Genomic DNA, 22579 nt, shown 5'->3' on the forward strand with positions numbered 1-22579 from the left:
ACATACACGGTCTGTACGATATACCCTGAAAGAAGTCCATGGATTACAGCAGGGCCTCTCAAACGCCCAAAATCTAACGCGTGCTAATCGAGGCGCAAGAGCTCGGTGCACTGTGCATCGCTCCCGCTCGGCACAGCTCGGACCACGCTTCGTCTCTGGGCTACTCGGCGAAGCTCGGCTCAACTCGGCTCGGATTTGGAGCGCTATGCAGCAAGTGAGGAAGAGTGAGACAGAGGGAGCGAGCGAGACAGGCGTGGGGAAAGAGAGAGACCGCGCTATTGCTCCAAATCGAGGAGGGGGGAGTCTGCACTCTGGTCAACCAAGCGAAGTCGTCTTTTGCACCGTGCACAGTGCATGCACCAAGCGCATGTACCATGAGAGGCCCTGGTTTACAGAAAAAAATCGGAAGGAAGGTACTCCCTGGACGAATGAAAGGAAGGTGTTACACCGGAAGAAAATATCTCAATATTGGGCGAACAGTTGAACAACTGTGGTCCAAGGTAAGCTCATTCAAACCAAGAAGAAGAAAGTAAGAAATATCTGCCACTGGTGAAAATGATTAAAAGACTGAAGACGAATACATTTTAAATTGTATTACTCGTAGGGAGTATAACAACATGACGGCTTTCTGAGGTTACACTCCTTATCCATATGAAATAGCCTGCACCCCATTTTACATAGTCCCACACAAAGGTAATTTAATGCATGTCTGTCACTGTTTGACGAGCCCACGGGTAAATACTTTGACAGACCAGTGTGGTATCAATGCTGTCAGATGTTCTCTCATTGTGTTCGTGACCGAGTGCCTAGTGATGTGCGTGCAGCAATGATCTCGTGTCAAGAGGATGAACTGAACGTAATTAACAGGGGTTATGATGGTCTGTAATTGATTGCACGAGTCGGAAATAGGAGAGGATTGAACAGAAGCGGGTATTAAAGAGAAACAGAGTGGAATACGTAACTACTCAGTGAAGTGTGGAGCGGAAAGTCATAAAAGTCTATGTACCAAAACCGATAATATGAAATAAAAGAGACGAAGACCAAAATTTATATGTTATAATACATATATCTAAAAAATAAGAAACCAATGCATGCATAACACTTAGACATACAAAGTAAGTAAACAAAGCCATTAGCGAACAAAATAATTTTTAGAAGATGAAAATGAAATGCATTAATTTTCGGACAAAGCTGAAGTGAAGTAGAATTGTTCTGAGATAGAGGCTTTCGTTTTGGAGATAGTGCGTTCACAAACCAACGGTAAATGGAAACTGTGCTTGTTTCTCATCGGAACTGTAAAATTCCACAACAATTCGGCCGATCGTGTAAAACACTCAATTATTTAACTTAAGCTACGAAAAACGTAAAATTAGCAATGTTCTCAATTGTGCCGGAAGTTGAAGGGATAAAAGGCCAGGAAAGGTTGCATGTTATGTGTCTTGGATAGGTCTATCAAACTAAAATAGCAAATTTCGAAGAGCACTTCCGGCCTAAATGCAGTTCTTGAAAAACAATCTTAAATCGCTTGTTTCTTTGCCCGTTTTCTTTATGATGCAGATCCTCTCAAATGAACTCATTTATGTAATTATTTCTGTATACGTCCCTTGATTCAATACCCTCAGGCAATTTTGTATTTTCTGAAAATATATCCACACCGAATGTAGTTGTAAAGGCTTAAGTGAAACTCTGCATTGACTCACATTAGCGCTCGTAGTGGTAATCTAATCGACCGGATAACGATGATTAGAGATATGATTGCAATTTTTGGGAATAAATAATGAATATTACCATACTTTATTATATTTAATTTAACTAAAATTTGTAGTTCATATCCCTTGGATGTTTTAAACATTTAGTTGCTTTCCTGAAGTTCTAAAGTTAAGAGCTGCTTGGTCGAGGCGGTAAAGGCATGCTCGGTGTACCCAGAAGGACCTGGGTTCGATTCCCCGTCAGGAAATCGAACAAATTAAGAAAGGATATTTCCACTTCCAGAGGTGCACATGGCCCTAAATTTCATTCAGCCTACACCGAAAATGAGTAACAGGTTAATTCCTGGGGGCAACGGCGGCCTGGCATTGCGCTAACAACTCTACCCCCACCAAGTCCCGGGGTTACGGTTAGTGAAAGCCTTTACCTTCCACCCCTCTAAGGGCCTTCATGGCATGTACGGAGATAGCTGGTTTGTTTTTTCTAATATTAAGGTAATATATGCAATAATGCATTGAGCAAGCGGTGTGGTCGCGCCTGTTAACACGCCACGGTTATGGAGCTACGTTCTACATCCGGTTCAAACCCAACAGTCGGTTGTCGTGAGAATGTTTTTCTGTGGTTTCCAGCTTTCACTTCTGAAGAGAAATATCGGGACAGTTTCTATTTTTTTGGCTACAGTCGATTCAATCCTCCTCCTTACCCAATTTCGTTCATAGGCAGATTTACAATCACGTGTTTGATTACCCGTATCTTCCACAATTTTCATCTAATCTAAATGAAACTCGAAACACTAATTTAAAATGACCAATTAAGGGCCACTGTGGTAAAATTCTCGTCAGTTATTGAAGTATTGATTTTTCATACTCCAATGTCTTTCGGTACAAATTTTGAGTAAGTATGCCATTAAATTTCAAATTTCAAATATGTATGAATAATCAACAAAAGTATAGAGACTGCCAAGTGCAGTAACTCTTTAATAAAATTTTTTGTTTATTTACTGTAATTTTTTTTGCACTTGATGATAATTCTTGTTACTTTTAGAAAAATTAAGGGATAAAACTTTTCTTAGTCGACATATTAAAATTCTACTCCATTTCAAGCTTTGTGTATACCTGGGTGACTTATGGATAAATTTTATCAAGTTACATCAAGTAGTTCTTGAGAGAATTGTACCTAAAAATGAAAAATGAGAAATGTTTTCATAATCCATAATTCCAAGAATACACCTTTCCTAAAACTGCCCATAACCATACTACTCTTCTTCATTAGCATCCTATACAGCTTTCTTGTAACCTCTGCTTCTCTGCCTAGCTGCCTGATGAATGGTCTGCATTGATGCCTCTGCCTTTGCATTTCGTTGTTCATCAACGGATCTCAGTATCTGTTCTGTGAAGACTCCAAGTCTAAATCCCTGCCTCCTCAGAAAGTGAAGTCTAGCCAAACTCCCATCATTAAATATTGCTGCAGCATCAAAAGCAGCAATCTTCACCACCAAGTTGGAAACAAACACTGTCTTAGGACACCTCCCCCATATGAGAGCGTTGAAGCTTTCATTTGGGTTTTGAGTTTTGCCGTGTAAACATCTTTTCAACAACTCTGGTGCAGCTAGAACCATAAATGTTGATTTTATAGCCAGCAAAAGGTCTTCAGGAAGATTGTTTTTGTGTAAGTCTTTTTTTTTGTGCTAGGGGCTTTTACGTCGCACCGACACAGATAGGTCTTATGGTGACGATGGGATAGGAAAGGCCTAGGAGTTTGAAGGAAGCGGCCGTGGCCTTAATTAAGGTATAGCCCCAGCATTTGCCTGGTGTAAAAATGGGAAACCACGGAAAACCATCTTCAGGGCTGCCGATAGTGGGATTCGAACCTACTATCTCCCGGATGCAAGCTCACAGCCGCGCGCCTCTAAGCGCACGGTCAACTCGCCCGGTGTGTGTAAGTATCAGCAGATTCCATGGCTTTCAAAAACTTGCACCACTTAACAGAACAGAGGAAATGCTGAGGTGTAGTGTCAGTCGACATGTAATAAAACCATGTAGCCCAAACAATTCTTCTCATCTTCTCCAGTAATTTTCATTATTTCTAATGGCACTGCGCTAATAAACTCCTTGATCAGCCTATTTTTTCCTCCATGTGACTTACCATCTCCCAACAACTTGACTTTATTTTCTGCGACAAGTCTCCTCAACCGTCCACTCATCCTTTTCTGGACATGACCATTGCACTTCTAAACTACGATCATTTCCATACAGTTGGCTTTCAGCTACAGTCTTGAAAGCACTTGAGTCACCATTCCCCAAGAACTTTACATATCTTAAATCATATTTCTGCAGGGAGCGATGGAAAATCAGCTTCTTACCTGCAGCTTCCACCCCACCACCTGAACCTGAGTACTTCCTGCTGCACACACTTTTATGAGCATCTTGCCAATCATTTTACTTTTCACTGCCCATGTCCTTCGTGTGCAATGCACGTACAGAGCAACGTTTTGACATAACTTGTAAATCTAGCACATTCTCAGTGTTAACACTAATGATAGATGACACTCCATGCAATAATGTACGACCTCCCTTCATCCAGGAGCTGTGAAAAGGAACAGCCAAGTCTTTACGTTTTTTTTATTATTCTCTAGGACATCTTCCTGAACAGCTACTTTCATGCTCTCTTCACTAACCTCTTCCACTGCATTCAAAAGTGACCTGTTCATAGCAGTGATTCTTGCTGTTGGAGCAGGCATGTTCATAATACCACATAACAAGTTCCCACCTTCTCTACCAAAACCAACACACATTAAGCCATCAGCAAACCAAATTTTTGCTTCATATATTCTGTTATTGGCCTTGGATGTTTTGAATGGTATATCACTGTTGCAATTTTCCACAAAGTAACATACTAAACCTTCTCTCTTCTCATCATCCATCAAAGTCACCTTTCCACCACATGCAGAACAACTACAAGCTTTCTGTTGTTACATCTGTTAACAATTCAATATCAATTATTCTAAACATACTCCTTCCTCCATAATGTTCTTCTTTTGGCAGAATGATTGATCCGGTTTTCTGCTTTGAATAAATTAAAGATGAATCCAGGTTCATACAATATTTCAGGTCTCTCCCTAACTTCACCATGCCCTCTTACTTTGTGTTATTTATATGTGATTGTTTATACTTCTTATAAACTTTACCCATTCTAGGAAACGTGTAAATATTTATAGGGATCACTAAACTGTTGAATTACACCATGGGATCACTAAACCACTGAATTACACCCATTATAAAACTCGCATACAAACACAATTAGTGAGTGAAGTCCTTTGCCATCCACAGCCTTCTATATCATGATGGATTTGTTCTACAACTGCCTGGTCAAAAAAACAAATCTGGCCTTCTATAAATTGTTGCCAGAAGTTTAACTGACAGAACTATGTAAGCAGACATCTTGTACTGCCACAGAGGCTGAGTAGTGAGCGTATAATACTGCAGTGCACAATTCTTTAATGCTTTTATGCCATTTGTAGTTGGAATATCCATGGCTTTTGGATTATATTCTCCTGGATATATACCTTCAAGAAAACCAATAAAAATAAACTGTGATTTGTTCATTTTTTCTGCCTACCGGTACGTCTCCGCTCTTCATTAACTCCTCAGCGAATTTAGAGTCAGGAAGGGCATCTAGCCGTAAAACACATAATTTCATTTCACCTCATCCCGGACGCCGTATCCGTCAAAATGGAAAATGCATTAGGTTACTTTTTTACTGAGCGAGTTGGCTATACGGTTAGAGTCCTGTAGCTGTGAGGTTGCGTTCAAGAGATAGTGGATTAAAAATCCACTGTCGGAAAACCCGAATGCATTTTCTATGACTTCCCATTTACAAATCAGGCAAATACTAAGACTGAATCTTAATTAAGGCTCCAGTAATTTTATTCCTAGTCCTTGCCATTTCTTTCCCATCACCCAAAGACTTCACTGAGACTGCGAATTATTTTCTAAAAACAGGTATTTGTCAATATCATGAAATGAATTCATCATACCGAGATCTATAGCTGCAGTCGCTTAAGTGCGGCCAGTATCCAGTATTCGGAAGATAGTGGGTTCAAACCCCACTGTCGGCAGCCCTGAAGATGGTTTTCCGTGGTTTCCCATTTTTACAGCAGGCAAATGCTGGGGCTGTACCTTAATTAAGGCCACGGACTCTTCGTTCCCATTCCCAGGCCTTTCCTGTCCCATCGTCGCCATAAAACCCATCTGTGTCGGTGCGACGTAGAGCAACTAGCAGAGAGAATTCATCAGAGAGATATGGTAGAATTGACTCAGGTGGAGGAGTTTTTTTAAAAGCACTTGGCAAATCAAAGCGGTTTATGGAAAATTAGAAAATTCGTTACTGTTTGGGCTAAATGTCAAGGTAATATCTCCCCATGCTCTTCCCGTCCATTATTTCCCTTAAGACTGGTCACGCCTCCCAGCCACATTTGAATATTTAGTCCATCAGAACAATATTCGTTGTGTTCTGTTTCCTACGCTTACGTGTAAACGAAAATGAACCTTTCCTTACCTTGCCGCACTCTAAGAATGTATGCTTGCATGACTTACTCACGTACTCCTACAGTATAATGTACTTACGGTTAAGTTTCTTTTACACGTCAGCATACGAAAATGAACACAACCGAAATTGTTCTGATGGACTGCGTATGTGGCTAGGAGGCGTGACCAGACTTATGGAAAATAATGGATAGGAAGAGCATAGGGATGTATGACTTTTTTCCTGAGAGAAAACTAATTATCCTTCACTCTAAAATGGTTTCCTCTTGCTGCTATAACAAATATGTACAATTAGATTTAATTAAATTGGATATCTGTAGTATGAAGGTTTCAAACACATCGGCATTTATGAGATCGCTCCTAAATGAATTTTGTGTATGGTAACATACAGTGTGATGATAATTAAAACATTCAGTAATAACAAGAGCAATTGTAATAATAAACTCGCTTTATATCCTCTTTCGTAGTTTCATTTTATAAGTTTTCACCAACGACATGACACCTGAGATCGCCAACATGTTACCTGAGATCGCCAACATGTTCTAGAAAAAATTAACAAACAATTCGAAACTTGAGTTCAAATGTTCAGGGACAAAAATGCTGTTCACTGCATTGTGTTATTGTAATTTCCATAGAGTGTTTCTAATTGTTTTCCTTAAAGGGTGGTATTCAATTGAATCACATTAACTCAGAAGAAATTTTCACAACTTTTATCCAGACCCTAGCTCTTGGAGCAGAAACTCTCCACTTAACAATAATGTTGTCACATATTGAATAATAATAATAATAATAATAATAATAATAATAATAATAATAATAATAATAATAAAACCCACTACATGGAAAATCTACATCAAGATAGTAAAGAAATCTCCGCTAGAAATGGAAAATGGCACAGTTTCACAGGTGTGCTCCTTCAGATACCTTGGAGAAATCGTACTACCATCGGGACTAGAGAGAATGGCCAACGTAGAAAGAGCCACCCAAATGAATGACGAGTACAGACTATCGTGCAATTACGACAAGAAAAGGATCAAATCATGTAATGCAAAATTACGACACAACAAGGCAGTTGTTTAATAATATATTAATGGCTTAACGTTCCACTAACTACTTTTACGGTTTCCGGAGACGCCGAGGCGCCGGAATTTAGTCCGCAGGAATTCTATTACGTGCCAGTAAATCTACCGCACGAAACTGACGTATTTAAGCACGTTTAAGTACCACCGGACTGAGCCAGGATAGAAACTGCCAAGTTCGGGTCATAAGGCCAACGCCTCAACCGTCTGAGCCACTCATCCCGGCAGACAGTTGTTTTGCCGGTAGCTTTATACGCTTCAGAAACCCGAATTCTTTCGAAGTTACTATAAAACTATAGAAATTGAGAAGCATGGAAGGAAAATTCTCCGGAACATTTATGGCCCCACGGGAGAAAATGGAATGTGGATTAAGGGCAGAACAGCGGACCTATACTCATTAACTGACAGGTTCATTGGTGCCGTACGCAAAGTCATCTGAAATTCTATGGCCATGTCTAATGAATGGACAGATCAGACTCGCCAAAAAATTATTAATCAACTGAATGGAGGTCAAAATAAAATGGCCAGAAGAAACTAAGGCGGACCCCCAAGAAATGAATATCATGGACGACATTATAGAAGATCGTGGAGCCTTTAATACAATATCAGCCAAGCACAAAATAGTGGATAAACCTAAAAATAAAACTGGTAGGTGGTGGTCCACAGATCGCAAGATGAAACAACAGTGCATTCATGAAGAGAATTTGGGAGTATGAAAAGGCGAAAACCATCAAACGAATAGAAGTAATAATAATAATAATAATAATAATAATAATAATAATAATAATAATAATAATAATAGTACCGGGGGTACACCTTCCCCGGCGAGTTCCGCTGCGCGCCCTCTCTAAGGTCATCCATGTAAACAAATTTGAACTTGTGAACTACAAGAAACTTTGGTCTTCAACTGTTAGATGTCTCTGCCATCGGTTAATTTGCTCCTTCTAGCGGGCTAAACACAAATTATTTCATAAATGTTTATTTTTGAAGTCCATAAACCTGGTTCTGAGGATTTTTTTATGTCCCGAAGTTGTTGACACTTCAGCTGGTTCCTCCTCGATTGTCATTAACATGAAAGCCTTGGAAAAATTTTCTCTAGCCAATTTAAATCGGGGGTTTGTATAGGAATCCACCCTAGCAGGAACGTGTTCTGGAAGCTTCGCTTTAAAGTGATACTTCGTATAAAAGCAGGGCGCTTTAGGGCCGTATTGTCGGAATTGTTCCAGTGATTGTGATTGTGGCGTTTCCGTAGGGAGACAATTTCGCGACCTGCTTGAGAAATGTGCAGCAACTCAAGGTAATGAATGAATTTTCTTAAACATGTGATATCTCCTGCAGATACTTTGAGGGGAATGTTTCAAACCTCTTATGTAATGTAACTTTGTAAATCTGGTGGTTTAAATGTATAATTTTCGGCAAGTCTGAGGACTTTTCAAGTTTTCAAAAACTCTCAAATTTCGTCAATAATTTTGGCACTAATGTTTCTCATTTACTCACCCCGGTATGGTACGGTATAGGGCTAGCCTCTGTATCATTGTGCCATAAGCCCATTTAGGGTTTTAAAAATTTCTTGAAAGAGTGCAAGAGTATAGCCTCCTTGACTTTTCTTATGGCCAGTCATGCGCAGTCTTTTTCTTTTCCCACTAAGGCCACATAGTATGGGCTATTATGCTCCTGTATACTATTTTTATAGTGTAAAATTTTCCTTGTGTTGGTTCCATTTGGGAACAGTGAAATCTGTAACTGTTGAGCAATAGATAAGTCTACATCGGGGCAAAGGTGTATAAATATTTTAATGTAAGGACAACCGATAGGTTGTTAGGCGAATTGGAATGCGTCATAAGAAACTAATCCCTCTGAGGCGAGACTATGGTATACTTGGTATGTTGTGTAAACGATCGGAGGAAAACATGCTCTTGTAACATGTTATTTACGTCAAGAACAATAGTGATCTTTTCTATGTAAATAAACAAATTGTTAATTACCTCAAGTTTTGTACCTTTGACGAGTTCATCAATTTTGTTTTTATGCATTCAGATTTTCTATTTCTCAATTTTGAAACACGACAAATGAAAGGAAGAAATGACATTTTGAAAAATTATGTTAAAAGTTGCTCTTGTACAGCTATTCAACTCACGCTTCTTATTTCTCTGTGAAACGCGGATTCCCCGGAACAATAATAATAATTATTATTATTATACAAATGTCTATGCTGCGTAAAATAAATAGCAAACTATATAATGGTGTGCCGTATAGTGTATTTGAGAGCATACTACTAGTACCGCTTTGCTATCACAATCGAATATGCCGCCTAATGAACTGACCGAATCCCGTTCCAACAATCAGTCAAGAAGTAATCCACTGATGTACGATTATTTCCCAAGGGAACGTTATTGACCGGGCGAGTTGGCCGTGCGCGTAGAGGCGCGCGGCTGTGAGCTTGCATCCGGGAGATCGTGGTTTCGAGCCCCACTGTCGGCAGCCCTGAAGACGGTATTCCGTAGTTTCCCATTTTCACACAAGGCAAATGCTGGGGCTGTACCTTAATTAAGGCCACGGCCGTTTCCTTCCAACTCCCAGGCCTTTCCTGTCCCATCGTCGCCATGAGACCTATCTGTGTCGGTGCGACGTAAAGCAACTAGCAAAAAAATATTATTGAAAATACTAAAAAGAGATTAGGTTATGACCGCTAAAATCGTTCAAATGGAGTTTTGAAACCTTACAGTGAAACTTCTGATGGTTCCTAAATTGTATTCGTTTATTCTTATTCGTGTTTACATGCTTGAGTTAATGTTATTTCTTCAAGGTAAGATGCTCTCCGATACAATCCCGGTCCGTCTTTGAGGATGATTATTATAATTATAATTATTTTGGAATCCTAATCTTAACTGAAACAATTTAGTGTTATGATAGACTTCCATGCGCTGACGCTGACCAGGTCAAGGGACTTGGTTACTATTGCTGGATTTATTCTGTTGTTATATGTGAATTGTGTTTATTGTCTATTCTGGTAACACAAATTTTGATATGTGGTTGTAGTAATTTTTTATTTGTGGATTCACTTCCATGTGGTTGTTCTGTTCAAGGCAGGGGTTCTATTCCCGCTGCAATAGATTCAGTGTAGATGTAAGTTTTTGGGAGAGTTTTTGTTATACGTATCACGTAGGGCCCTTCGCCACAGATTGTGTTTTATTTAGTGTGACTATGAATATAAAACTGCTGATTATGTATGAGTGGATTTAGGTTTTTTTTTTTTTGTAGAAATCAGATAGTCTCACCTAGTAGCCGTATCCGATGGACTCGTCAGTCCGCGTTCGTTTCATGATAGGTTTTGTGGATAATAGATGATGATTTAATAACGACGACTAATGAATCAATGTACAGTGAACAAATGTAATTTTATGCTTTCTTAATGAAATGTCACTAAAATTAATTGATAAACATAGCACAGGTCAACTATATTTTGGAAATAATATTAAATAAATGACGAAACCCAATAAGTTAAAATAAATTACTTAATTAAATTGACGTCGGCAAAATCTTGTTGTAAAGAAGTCGTACATATGAATTTATCGAATGATGGAATAATATTTCAACCACTCAATATGCATTCCTTTGGTGTTGGAGTTTACGAAGGAATATCGTTTCATGTCAGCAATTTAATGAGTGGAATTTTACACTGACTGACAGAGCAAATGCAACACTAAGAAGGAGTGGTTCGAAAGGGATGAAAGTTGGGGAAAAAACAGAGACGGCACGGATGAATAATTGATGTTAATTTCAAACCGATATGCAGGTTACACAATGCGCACGGCATCGACTCAGTAGGATGTAGGACCACCGCGAGCGGCGATGCACGCAGAAACACGTCGAGGTACAGAGTCAATAAGAGTGCGGATGGTGTCCTGAGGGATGGTTCTCCATTCTCTGTCAACCATTTGCCACAGTTGGTCGTCCGTACGAGGCTGGGGCAGAGTTTGCAAACGGCGTCCAATGAGATCCCACACGTGTTCGATTGGTGAGAGATCCGGAGAGTACGCTGGCCACGGAAGCATCTGTACACCTCGTAGAGCCTGTTGGGAGATGCGAGCAGTGTATGGGCGGGCATTATCCTGCTGAAACAGAGCATTGGGCAGCCCCTGAAGGTACGGGAGTGCCACCGGCCGCAGCACATGCTGCACGTAGCGGTGGGCATTTAACGTGCCTTGAATACGCACTAGAGGTGACGTGGAATCATACGCAATAGCGCCCCAAACCATGATTCCGCGTTGTCTAGCGGTAGGGCGCTCCACAGTTACTGCCGGATTTGACCTTTCTCCACGCCGACGCCACACTCGTCTGCGGTGACTATCACTGACAGAACAGAAGCGTGACTCATCGGAGAACACGACGTTCCGCCATTCCCTCATCAAAGTCGCTCTAGTCCGGCACCATGCCAGGCGTGCACGTCTATGCTGTGGAGTCAATGGTAGTCTTCTGAGCGGACGCCGGGAGTGCAGGCCTCCTTCAACCAATCGACGGGAAATTGTTTTGGTCGATATTGGAACAGCCAGGGTGTCTTGCACATGCTGAAGAATGGCGGTTGACGTGGCGTGCGGGGCTGCCACCGCTTGGCGGCGGATGCGCCGATCCTCGCGTGCTGACGTCACTCGGGCTGCGCCTGGACCCCTCGCACGTGCCACATGTCCCTGCGCCAACCATCTTCGCCACAGGCGCTGCACCGTGGACACATCCCTATGGGTATCGGCTGCGATTTGACGAAGCGACCAACCTGCCCTTCTCAGCCCGATCACCATACCCCTCGTAAAGTCGTCTGTCTGCTGGAAATGGCTCCGTTGACGGCGGGCTGGCATTCTTAGCTATACACGTGTCCTGTGGCACACGACAACACGTTCTACAATGACTGTTGGCTGAGAAATCACGGTACGAAGTGGGCCATTCGCCAACGCCGTGTCCCATTTATCGTTCGCTACGTGCGCAGCACAGCGGCGCATTTGACATCATGAGCATACCTCAGTGACGTCAGTCTACCCTGCAATTGGCATAAAGTTCTGACCACTCCTTCTTGGTGTTGCATTTGCTCTGTCAGTCAGTGTATTAAATTTAAAATAGACCGACATTAAACTTAACAAATGAAGCATTGTTCATAATGGAAAATAATATTAAATGGATCAAATCGATTTGTAACACTGATCTATTATTACGGGTTTCGGTTATCCTAGTGAGAGTGAGTGATAATTTTATTTTTGAAGTGTTATCACTTTTTATATCCGTTAACGTTTTCCAAAAGTTTCCTTTTTCAATAAATTTGTTTGCAAAAAATGTTCTCATTCATAACTTTTTATTTTTTCTCTTTTACCGTTCCTGCTCAGTAATTTAATATGAGTTTATTTTAATCGAAGATATCACCGGGGATCACCAGTGTACTACCGTGGGATTACAGCCGGTACCCTATATCATAGGCCGGAAGGGTAGAGCATAATAGAGCATAATATTATGATTTGAGATTAATTCCTTGTACTGACATTTTGAGGCTGTGCTTTCTGCTTACGATAAAATAGACTCCTGATCTTTAAATATTTTAGCTGTAATTTCATTGGTTGTTGGTTATGGGCAATTATTACTTATTTATTTATGTTTATATTTTATTCTGTAGGATTCGTTAACTTGTTTTTCAGAAGTTACTTCTTATGTTGTGTGTTAGAGCTCCTGCTGGACAAAATTTTGGCACCTCGCTCTTAATTTTCAGAATAATTATAAACTCCTTCTACCCACACCTGTGTGGTCGCGGGGGTGAATTGTGTCACAGATGAGCGGATGTAGGCTCAGTCCAGTTTTACGGTCGGATTCCCTTCCAGACACCAAACCTATTTGGAGGCATGTAATCAGTATTGCGTGTTTTTTGTGATTATTGGTAGCGCGGTGTGTTGTCTTAATATGAGGAGGAGGATGTTGGGACAGAAACGAACACAGTCCGAGAGCCAGAATAATAAAGCAGAAGTATTAAAATCCCGGACTCGGCCGGAAATGGAACCAATAACCATCTGAACTGAAGAGCAGTACGCTGACCATTCAGCCAGAGAGCAATTATGATAAAAAAAGTTATACATATTATAATAAAACTAATGGTAATAACCATATAGGTAATTTAAAATGAGGTCATCAACAGTGCAGAGTCCTCCACAAAAGCCGTTCATGTTTACTTGGCTATTCAACGGCATTCACTCAACCAGGCAACCGTAACTCCAACACACAGCTTCCCTGGAGTGAGACAGAGAATGGGACACGGCTTCTCTCCACTGTCAATTACCAGTTACCTGTGACCGTGCAGTCCGCTCGGACAATATTGGACATCGCTGCCCAGAATGGAGTCTGATGAAACCGCGAAATGTCTGCTAAAGGACATTAACCTTTTTCGACATGGTTCTAATTTGTGGCTTGTGGAGGGAGTTATTGTCCTCTCAGGTTCGCAAGCCACTGCCTGCTGCAAAAACATAGACGTCCCTTTGCACTGAACGTAGCCGCTGAAATATCCTTTCGTTCCTTCGAGCACAGATGATACACCTCATCTTCGCCTCAATAGCTGAACCATCTCCTCTGCGTCGATTTGTTTCACAGCCGTTGAATAGGGAGATTGAAATGTCTGAAGGTCTGTGTGTATCGTCAAGCCTAACTCGAATTAATTTTCTCTGGTTTTATATCAAAGCGTGTTTTACGATGACACTTCAATTAAAGTCAAGAGTACAGTATTTGATCTCAATCTCAGCCTACAATACTATGGACTGACCGAAGAGTACTTTCGAATGATACTGCCTAGTTATTTTGTCTTAAAATCTGCTCGGTAATAATAATAATAATAATAATAATAATAATAATAATAATAATAATAATAATAAATGTATGCCTATGTGGTTAGTGGAATTAGCTGCCACCCGCGCAAGACCGGGTTCGATTCCCGGCTCTGCCATGAAATTTCACAATTAATACAAGAGCTGTAACGGGTCCAGTCAGATTCGGGAGGTCAACTGAGTAAAGGGAGGTTCGATTACCTCCTCAGCCATCTCGAAGTGATTTTCCTTGGTTTCCCAGTTCTCCTCCAAGAAAATGCCAGGATGGTACCTAATTTACGGCCGTGGCCTTGTCTATTCGTTCCGATTATCTCACCCCCCACACACCGCCACCACAAGGCCCCTATTCAGCGTATCAGGTTAGGCCACCTCGGCGAGGTGATGGTCCTCCTCTCTAGTTGTATCCATTCGACCCGAAATCTTACGCTCCAGGACACTGCCCTTGAGGCGATAGAAATGAGATTCTTCGCTGAGTCCGAGGGAAAAACTAACTCTGGAGAGTAAACCGATTAAGAAAGAAATAATAATATTAATAATAATAATAATAATAATAATAATAATAATAAAGTCGAGCTGAGAAGCTCAGATAGTAGAGTGTTAGTCTTCTGATCTCAAGTTGGCGGGTTCGATCCTGGATCAGACCGGTAGTATTCGAGCTTGCTCAAATAGGAAGGGGAGTTAGGAACTGGAATAATTTACTAAGGGAAATGTTCAACAAATTTCCAATTTCTTTCAAATCATTCAAGAAAAGGCTAGGAAAGCAACAGATTGGGAATCTGCCTCCTGGGCGACTGCCTAAATTCAGATCAGTAGTGATTGATTGATTGATTGATTGATTGATTGATTGATTGATTGATTGATTGATTGATTATCTCAGTAGATTTACACGTACATAAAACAGCTCCTGTGGCCAAAATTCTGGTTCCTCGGTGATTTCGAAAACCGTAAAAGCAATTAGTGTTTCTTTAAGACCAATAACGTTATTATTTGTCGCATAACGATAACTTATTTTATTCTTCTACTTCTCACACCTTTGCGGTCGCGGGTTCGAACTGTGTCACACATGAACATCTATCCCAGTTTTACGGCTGGATGCCATTCCAGACGGAAACCCATTTGGAGGGATGCAATCACTAATGCTTGTTTTTGTGATTGATTAATAGTGTGGTGTGTTGTATGTGTGTGTAAGGAGGATCACCGACACAAACACCCAGTCAGTGAGCCAGAACAATTAAGTAGAAGTGATTAAAATACCCGACTTCTCCGGGGATACGTCGAGTTGCCGAAATATTGTTCCGCAGGACTTATTTTAAGTCAGTCTACCGACACGATGCTGATATATTTGATTAGAACATGAAAAGATAAAATAAGACATATCTGATCTATTTCTCAATTTCCACATCTATTCAATAACCAGGTGAATCAGCTGCCGCCTACCTATAATGTTTTATGCAAACTGCAGTTATACACACTGCTGTGCAAAACTTATGAACGAGATAGATGAAGCAACATAACATATCAGCTCGGTGGAAATGAACACGTGCTTAGAAATCTGGCGTGAGGTCAGCGCAACTATAGTTCCCAATGGGTCTGGCTCCACAAAACGAGGCAGTTGAAGGATCGGGACAAGACAGTGTGAGTCAATCAGCGAGCAGTTGCGGTGCCCTGTGGTGGTGTTATTCATTACAACATGGTCCTGAGGCAACATTTCGATGACTTCACACGGTGAAGAATCATCAGCAAAGTGGTAGATGGACGAAGTGTGATGAGTGAATTCCACGTGTTTGGTAATGCTCACTGCATAGTTTTGCGTGCATGGAGAGGATTCCGAACCACAGACACTGCTGTTCAAAGAGGAGGAGGGGGTCGACAACGGTCAGCTACAGCAGCAGATAACCGCTACATTGTGCAACAGGAAGGAAGAGATTCATATCAAACAGCGGGTGCAAATACAACCACGTTTAACAGGACTGCAATTCACCCAATCTCGAGCTCCAAGTTGACATGGCTTCTACATGGGAATGGTCTGTTTGTCCGACGACCACTACGTTGTGCTCCGTTGATAACCGCAAATTGGCGGCACCGTTTGCGATGGTGCCTAGAACATCAGGTCTTCATCTACGAAGAGTGGGGTCGCGTGTTCTTCTCAGATGAGAGCAGATTCAGCCTGAGTGGTGATTCTAGACGTAACCTCATCTGACGAGAGGTTCAAACACGTCATTCACGCAGGAACGTTGCTGAACATGGTCATTTTGTTGGTCCAAGTGTCACGATGAGGGGAGACAATGTGGCATAGGCGTACCGATCTCCAAATCTTTGAACGGTGTACACTCACCAGTCAACGTTATTGTGACTGTATACTCCTCATGTGCTTCTTTTCAGGGGTGCATTCGGCCATGACTTCATTTTCATGGATGACAATGCACGACCGCATCGAAGAGCGCAGGTGGAGGAGCTTTTGGAACGAGATGATATTCGCCGAATGGACTGGCCTGCCCGTTTCCCCGACATAAATTCCACCGAGAACGTGTGGGACACGTTGGCCAGATGTATTGCAGCACGTCGACATCCAGCAACGACCATCCAGAAGTTGTCAATCGTACTGGTGCAGGAATGGAACAACTACCACAAGGACTCCTTACCAATCTTGTGGCTAGTATGGGAACACATTGATGATAATTAATTGTTGTCCGTGGTGATCACACACCCTTTTAAGAGCAACGTCCCTTCTTTTGTTATGTCCAGGGGACCATCATGAGTCGCAGTCACTAACGTGTAATTTATTACCTCGGTATAAAAGTGCCATTTCTGTTCGTTTCCTATCGTACCATACGTATGGTTCAAGTTTCATCGAGCGATGATAGTTGACAGTGACACAACATGCGAAAGTTACTTTTTCCCTTAAGTTTTCACAGCAGTGTACGTCCCAAAAACATCTGTCCTTCCGCAGCGCAGAGTAAACACGGTAGAACGGATATCATTGTATTTAACGTTTACGCAAAAATAGGAAGCTATATATATATATTATATATATTATTAAACAAGAGAAACTACGCGTACACTCTCTAAATGATCTGATATTCAACGAACGTCTGTGAAACACGAAGTGGACATTGCGACCGTGTTAAAACTATCACTTGAGCTTTCATCTACACGCACTGCGCCGTGGATGATACGAGCAAGCCGAACGCTGTAGTGCGCTAGTTTTACATGTAATAGGTTAGAGTCCGGTGCAGTAATACATTCCAGTTTTCATATGTTTTGATTTTTCAGTCTCACGTACATAAAATATCGTCCATTACGCACAATTTCGAAGAATGAAATTGTATGTGGCCCTAGAAAGGGCAAACATATCATTAGTGTTGCATAAAGACATGATAGGTCGTGGGGGGGGGTAAACTGCACTAGCAGGTGCTCGAAATGATGACCTGCATGTTTTATGCACATGTGGGAACGCCGCGGAATGGGTGTTCTAGTGCGCCGGAGCATAGTCGGTGTTATTGATGTGCAGGTTTCGGCGATGAGTTGTCGAAGGCGCTCAGGATGTTGTAGCTGTTTGCTTCAAATGCCCCAACAGGAAGAAGTCCAATGACGTTAAATTCGGTGATATGTCGGGTTAAGACACAGGTTCTCCTCTTTTTACCAATTTTTCTGGAAGGATCTTATTCAGATGGTTACACCTTCCAAGGTGTTGGAGGTCAACCCTGTTGAAAGCACATCATTTAATTACCAATCTCCTCCACCAGAATTGTGAGTTCGTGCGTATAATGTTTTAGTAGCACGTGTCTCTTAAATGGCCTTCAAGAAGCCGTTCCAACAAGGGAATCACCCAAGATTCCACACCATACATTCACTACCCATTGCACTATACAGGCTGCCTGTCAAACGCATTGGGGAATATCTTTATTGTGCAAACTTGATTCGTACGGCAACATGATTTTTGATAGGAATTCTGCATATAATTTTTCATATTTCGTAACAACCACTGGTAAAAAACTATTTCGTGCTTGTGAAGTTTTCAGTTTATCTGCAGTGGTAGAGCCGATTCCCTTGTTATGCGCATTCAGTATTTATACTACGGATAACTGGCTGATGTTCACACTCGTGCTCGTACGAGGGTTATTGAGAGCTGTGTCCATAATAACCTCCTCATTGTCATCTCGCGCTACGGTCTTCTCTCGGACAGGTGGTATTGTCTGAAGTTACCCTGCTGTTCGTAAACGTCTTTCAACACTGCGGAAAGAATTTGCAGACGAATGTCGCTTATCCAAATATATTTTTTTGATACGTACATAGTGATTTCAACAAGTTATCTCTTGGCCCGTAGTTAGGAAGATTTTCCGTGGAATAACCTGCATGGTGAATGACTGAAGTGACTTTGTTTCGACCGTATAACAGTGCAGTGTGCGTTTTGGACTGAACGGTCACTTGGCACGACATCCTATAATGGTTATATAGTAGACTAATATACGATAAATAATTGAAAGTGTCTCATATTTCGAACGTCTATAATCACATGGCGGGAAAGATAATAGTTTTCAGACTCGTTTTCAGAATGTTCATACAGTGCATTAGTACTATACGGTATGCTAGTAGGGTAATATCTAACTAACTACTATCTCACACGTTAATTTGGCTGCAAAGCATAATATTGGCAAGGGCACACGATTCACCTTGTATTAGAGAATAGAAGTAGTCTGCAGTAGAGGAGGAATATCAGTACGTCTGGCAACACTGGAGCGAGTATAGTGTCGGATATACCGTACCATGACGGTGCGATCAGGTTGTTCCAACGGTCATCAAGTGATTTAATACATGTTCTTACTGTTGTCGTTCTCAACGGACTTTAGGATGCTGGAATTTTATTCCACATAAATTAGTTAAGGTGCCAAAAGACAACGATCGAGATATATTTCATTAGTACACCCTCAAATTCCAGTGATCTCAGCGAGACTGAATATTCTCCAATGGGCTAACGATTAACCCACTCAGGAATTGACACAAAAAGCATAACTCTAATGACTCGCACGAGAAACGTATTTTTTCAGAATTACTGAAGCATTGCGTTGTATGGTGCCGAGATTTGGACAGTATGGAAGAGAGAAGATTGGAAGCACTGGAGATGTGTGTATATGGAGGAGAACAGAACAAGCAAAATGGTAAAACTGGGTAAGGCAGGGCCTCTCAGGGTGCATGCGCGTGGTGCATGCACTGTGCACGGTGCAAAAGACGACTTGGCTTGGTTGACCAGAGTGCAGACCCCCCACTCCTCGATTTGGAGCAATAGCGCTTACTCTCTCTTTCCTCACGCCTCTCTCGCTCGCTCCGCCTGTCTCCCTCTGCCCCACTTGCGCCGTAGCGCTCCAAATCCGGGCTGAGTTGAGCCGAGTATAGCCGAGTAGAGCCGAGCTTAGCCGAGTAGCCAAGAGACGAAGCGTTGATCCGAGCTATACCGAGCGGCACCGATGCACAGTGCACGGAGCTCTTGCGCCTCGCTCTGCACGCGTGAGATTTTGGGCGTTTGAGAGGCCCTGGGGTAAGGAATGAAGAAGTATTACGACGAGTTGTGAAGAACGAACAATTTTGAAAATCATTACAAGGAGAAAAATGAACTGGATTGAACATTGCTTGAGGAGAGGTTGTTTACTTAAAAAAAAGGAATAGGAGGAATGGTGAAAACAAAAGAAGAAGAGGAAGGGAAATATATCAAATGCTGAACAACATCAAAGGAAATAAATATTCCTACATGAAACCTTGGCTATCGAGAGGCAAAAGTGGAAGAGGTTTATCACATGACAAGACCTCCCATAAGGCAGAATGCCTGGGGCCTGTTCCACGAACGAACTTTGCAACTTTTCACATTGCACTTTTCAGTTCAGATTTAGTTCCACCATCACTTTTCAGATTTAGCTTGCAAAGTGAAAAGCGAAAAGTTAGGAATCTTTTCACTTTTCAAGCCTGTTATGTTCCTCCATTGGTAAAGGAATGCAAAGTGCAAAGAAATGAAGTGAAAAGTTTTCATAAACCTTACAAAGAGACGATTCCCTTTATTTTCATCTGTTAATTAACAAGTATGTACACTAGTTTCTCGGCGTAGAAGTTGGTTTAGTGACATAAACACGTTATGACGAGAGCTTTTATTAGCATCAAGTGTGGACACTGATGAAAAATCCAATACGAGAACATACGAGGCGTCTAGTATCAAAACCGGCCAAGTCACTCAAGACATATTTTTCAATATGGACGAAAAACCTGTAGAGACAAAGCAATGATGGTCAGAAAAGATTCTTTTTCACAGTTATATCCTTAATGGTTTAATATTTAAGTTCCGCTGTTTTGAGAAATCTAACTCATAATTAACCCATCTTTTTTTTAAATTTAAATTTTGACTTGGCCGTTTTTGTTACAATTTTGTACAATTTCACAAGGTATGAAAGTAAATCTTTCAGTTCACCACTCTGAACAATATCCACGTTACAGCACACAATAATGACAAAATACGAGCACACCGGAAATAGGATTGCTTTGGCGCCAATGACGGTAAGAAGCCCGCGAATACGTAAATCAGTGTTGCAAACGAACAAAAAACAAAATATTATGACTTCAAAGAATATACATTACAAGGAACGATTTTGCCTACTGATATTATCACATTGTTGCTTAATGTAACAACACAAGGTTCCAGACAATAATGCTGCATTATAAAGATTTTCGCTTGTTCCTTGACTTGGCCGGTTTTGAATTCACTGGCGCATGACTTGGCCGATTCTGTTGCACGACCGAGAATTCAGTGCTCTATAACATGAAGACATGGACGATTTTAAAGCATATTCTTGTTTCACCTGATAGTGCTATACTTCTACTTCAAATTGATAACCTTAACTCATTTTCGTAAATTTTGTGACTTGGCCGGTTTTGATACTAGATGCCTCATACAAAGACAGGATTAATTTTCATAACCTCACTTCGGCGTACTTTTGCGAGTGATATCGTATTACCTCAACACAGGCTGACTATATTCTTGAAATGATTGGTCATTTATTGAAACATGTAACGGGCCGATGACCTCGATGTTAGGCCCCTTTAAACTACAATCATCATCATCATCATCATCAAGCATGAAACATGTAACAAAAAGAAGTAAATTCCTTTCCGTAAAAGAACAAATTCTTATATGCTTACATTGGTTAGTAAATGGTGCCCAGCTGCACGGTGTAGCAGCAACGCATGGGACATCAAAATCGATTATTTGCAGAACTGTTACCAAAGTCGTAGATATTACAGTAAATGTAATATTTCCTAACAGTACGTTGGCCTGACAATCCACATAATATAGCGACGGGATTTCTAATGAAGGGTAAATTTCCTTCTGGGTGTGGATGTGTTGACGGTACTCTCGTTGACACTGATGTGTGTCATTATTTGAGAGGTTATTTTTAAAGTTGTCAAAAAGGATGTCACGTTTCTCCTTGACAACTTCCATCACAGCCAGCTTCTTGTAATAACCTTTCTTTTCCATGATAAAATACTTTAACGGTACCACAATTATACCGTCAAGTTCGCCGCGAAAAGTAAAGCATTAAAAATCATAGAATATTAGGCCTATACAGTTTGCTCATGGAATAAACTCGATTGGATCACTCATTCGCAAAGACTTTTCACTTTGCGAAAAAATTGAAAAGTACAACCTAGATTATGGTGGAACAGAAAGACTTTGCACTTTGCAAGAATTGACAAGTGAAAAATGCAAAGTTGTAAAGTTGTAAAATTCGTTCGTGGAACAGGTCCCTGAATGAAAATGAATTAAAGAATAGTACAAGAACCAATCTGTCACGGTACCACTCAGTAGGGTCATGGGTATTATTTGTGGTGATCATTGTTTAAATGGGAAAGTACAACAAGGGTAGCATTCCCCTTTTATACGAATCCTAGGAAAAATTTGATTTTGCGTCTACCCTTCGAAGAACGGACAAAGGGAAGGGAAAATCCATGGAAGGTCTGTAAGTAAATGACTCCCCGGGCCTCATAAACCTAATCCCGTCGGGTTCGGAAGGAAATATTATTATTATTATTATTATTATTATTATTATTATTATTATTATTATTATTATTATTATTATTAACAAATATATCACAATTGGGAAATAAATATCCCGGTGGCTATGGACATACAGTAGTGTGATAATAAAATAAATTTAAAACATAATTACCCAACAACCACCTCCACAACAACAACAATAACAACAACAACAACAACAACAAAAGTAGAACAAGCAACTACAAGGAAGGAAAATACGACAAGAAATGCTACTAGTGTAACTTTCAAAATCCAGCATCATTTTATACAAATTCACACACAACTTATTATTTTCAGTGCTTAACACTACAGCTTACTATATTA

At 40.9% G+C, this 22579-nt stretch overlaps 1 protein-coding gene across 1 annotated transcript; it reads right to left on the reverse strand.

Moving 5' to 3' along the window:
* Nucleotides 1-2983: 2983 nt before the first annotated feature.
* Nucleotides 2984-3768, reverse strand: LOC137500588 (uncharacterized). Its single transcript, XM_068227517.1, has 2 exons — nt 3633-3768; nt 2984-3381 (listed from the first exon to the last, which is right to left on the reverse strand). The coding sequence occupies exons 1-2, from the start codon at nt 3766-3768 to the stop codon at nt 2984-2986; spliced, it is 534 nt and encodes a 177-aa protein (XP_068083618.1).
* Between the last annotated feature and the right edge of the window lie 18811 nt (nt 3769-22579).

The sequence above is a fragment of the Anabrus simplex genome, chromosome 4 (assembly GCF_040414725.1).
Source record: "Anabrus simplex isolate iqAnaSimp1 chromosome 4, ASM4041472v1, whole genome shotgun sequence".
NCBI classification, from domain to species: Eukaryota; Metazoa; Arthropoda; class Insecta; order Orthoptera; family Tettigoniidae; genus Anabrus; species Anabrus simplex.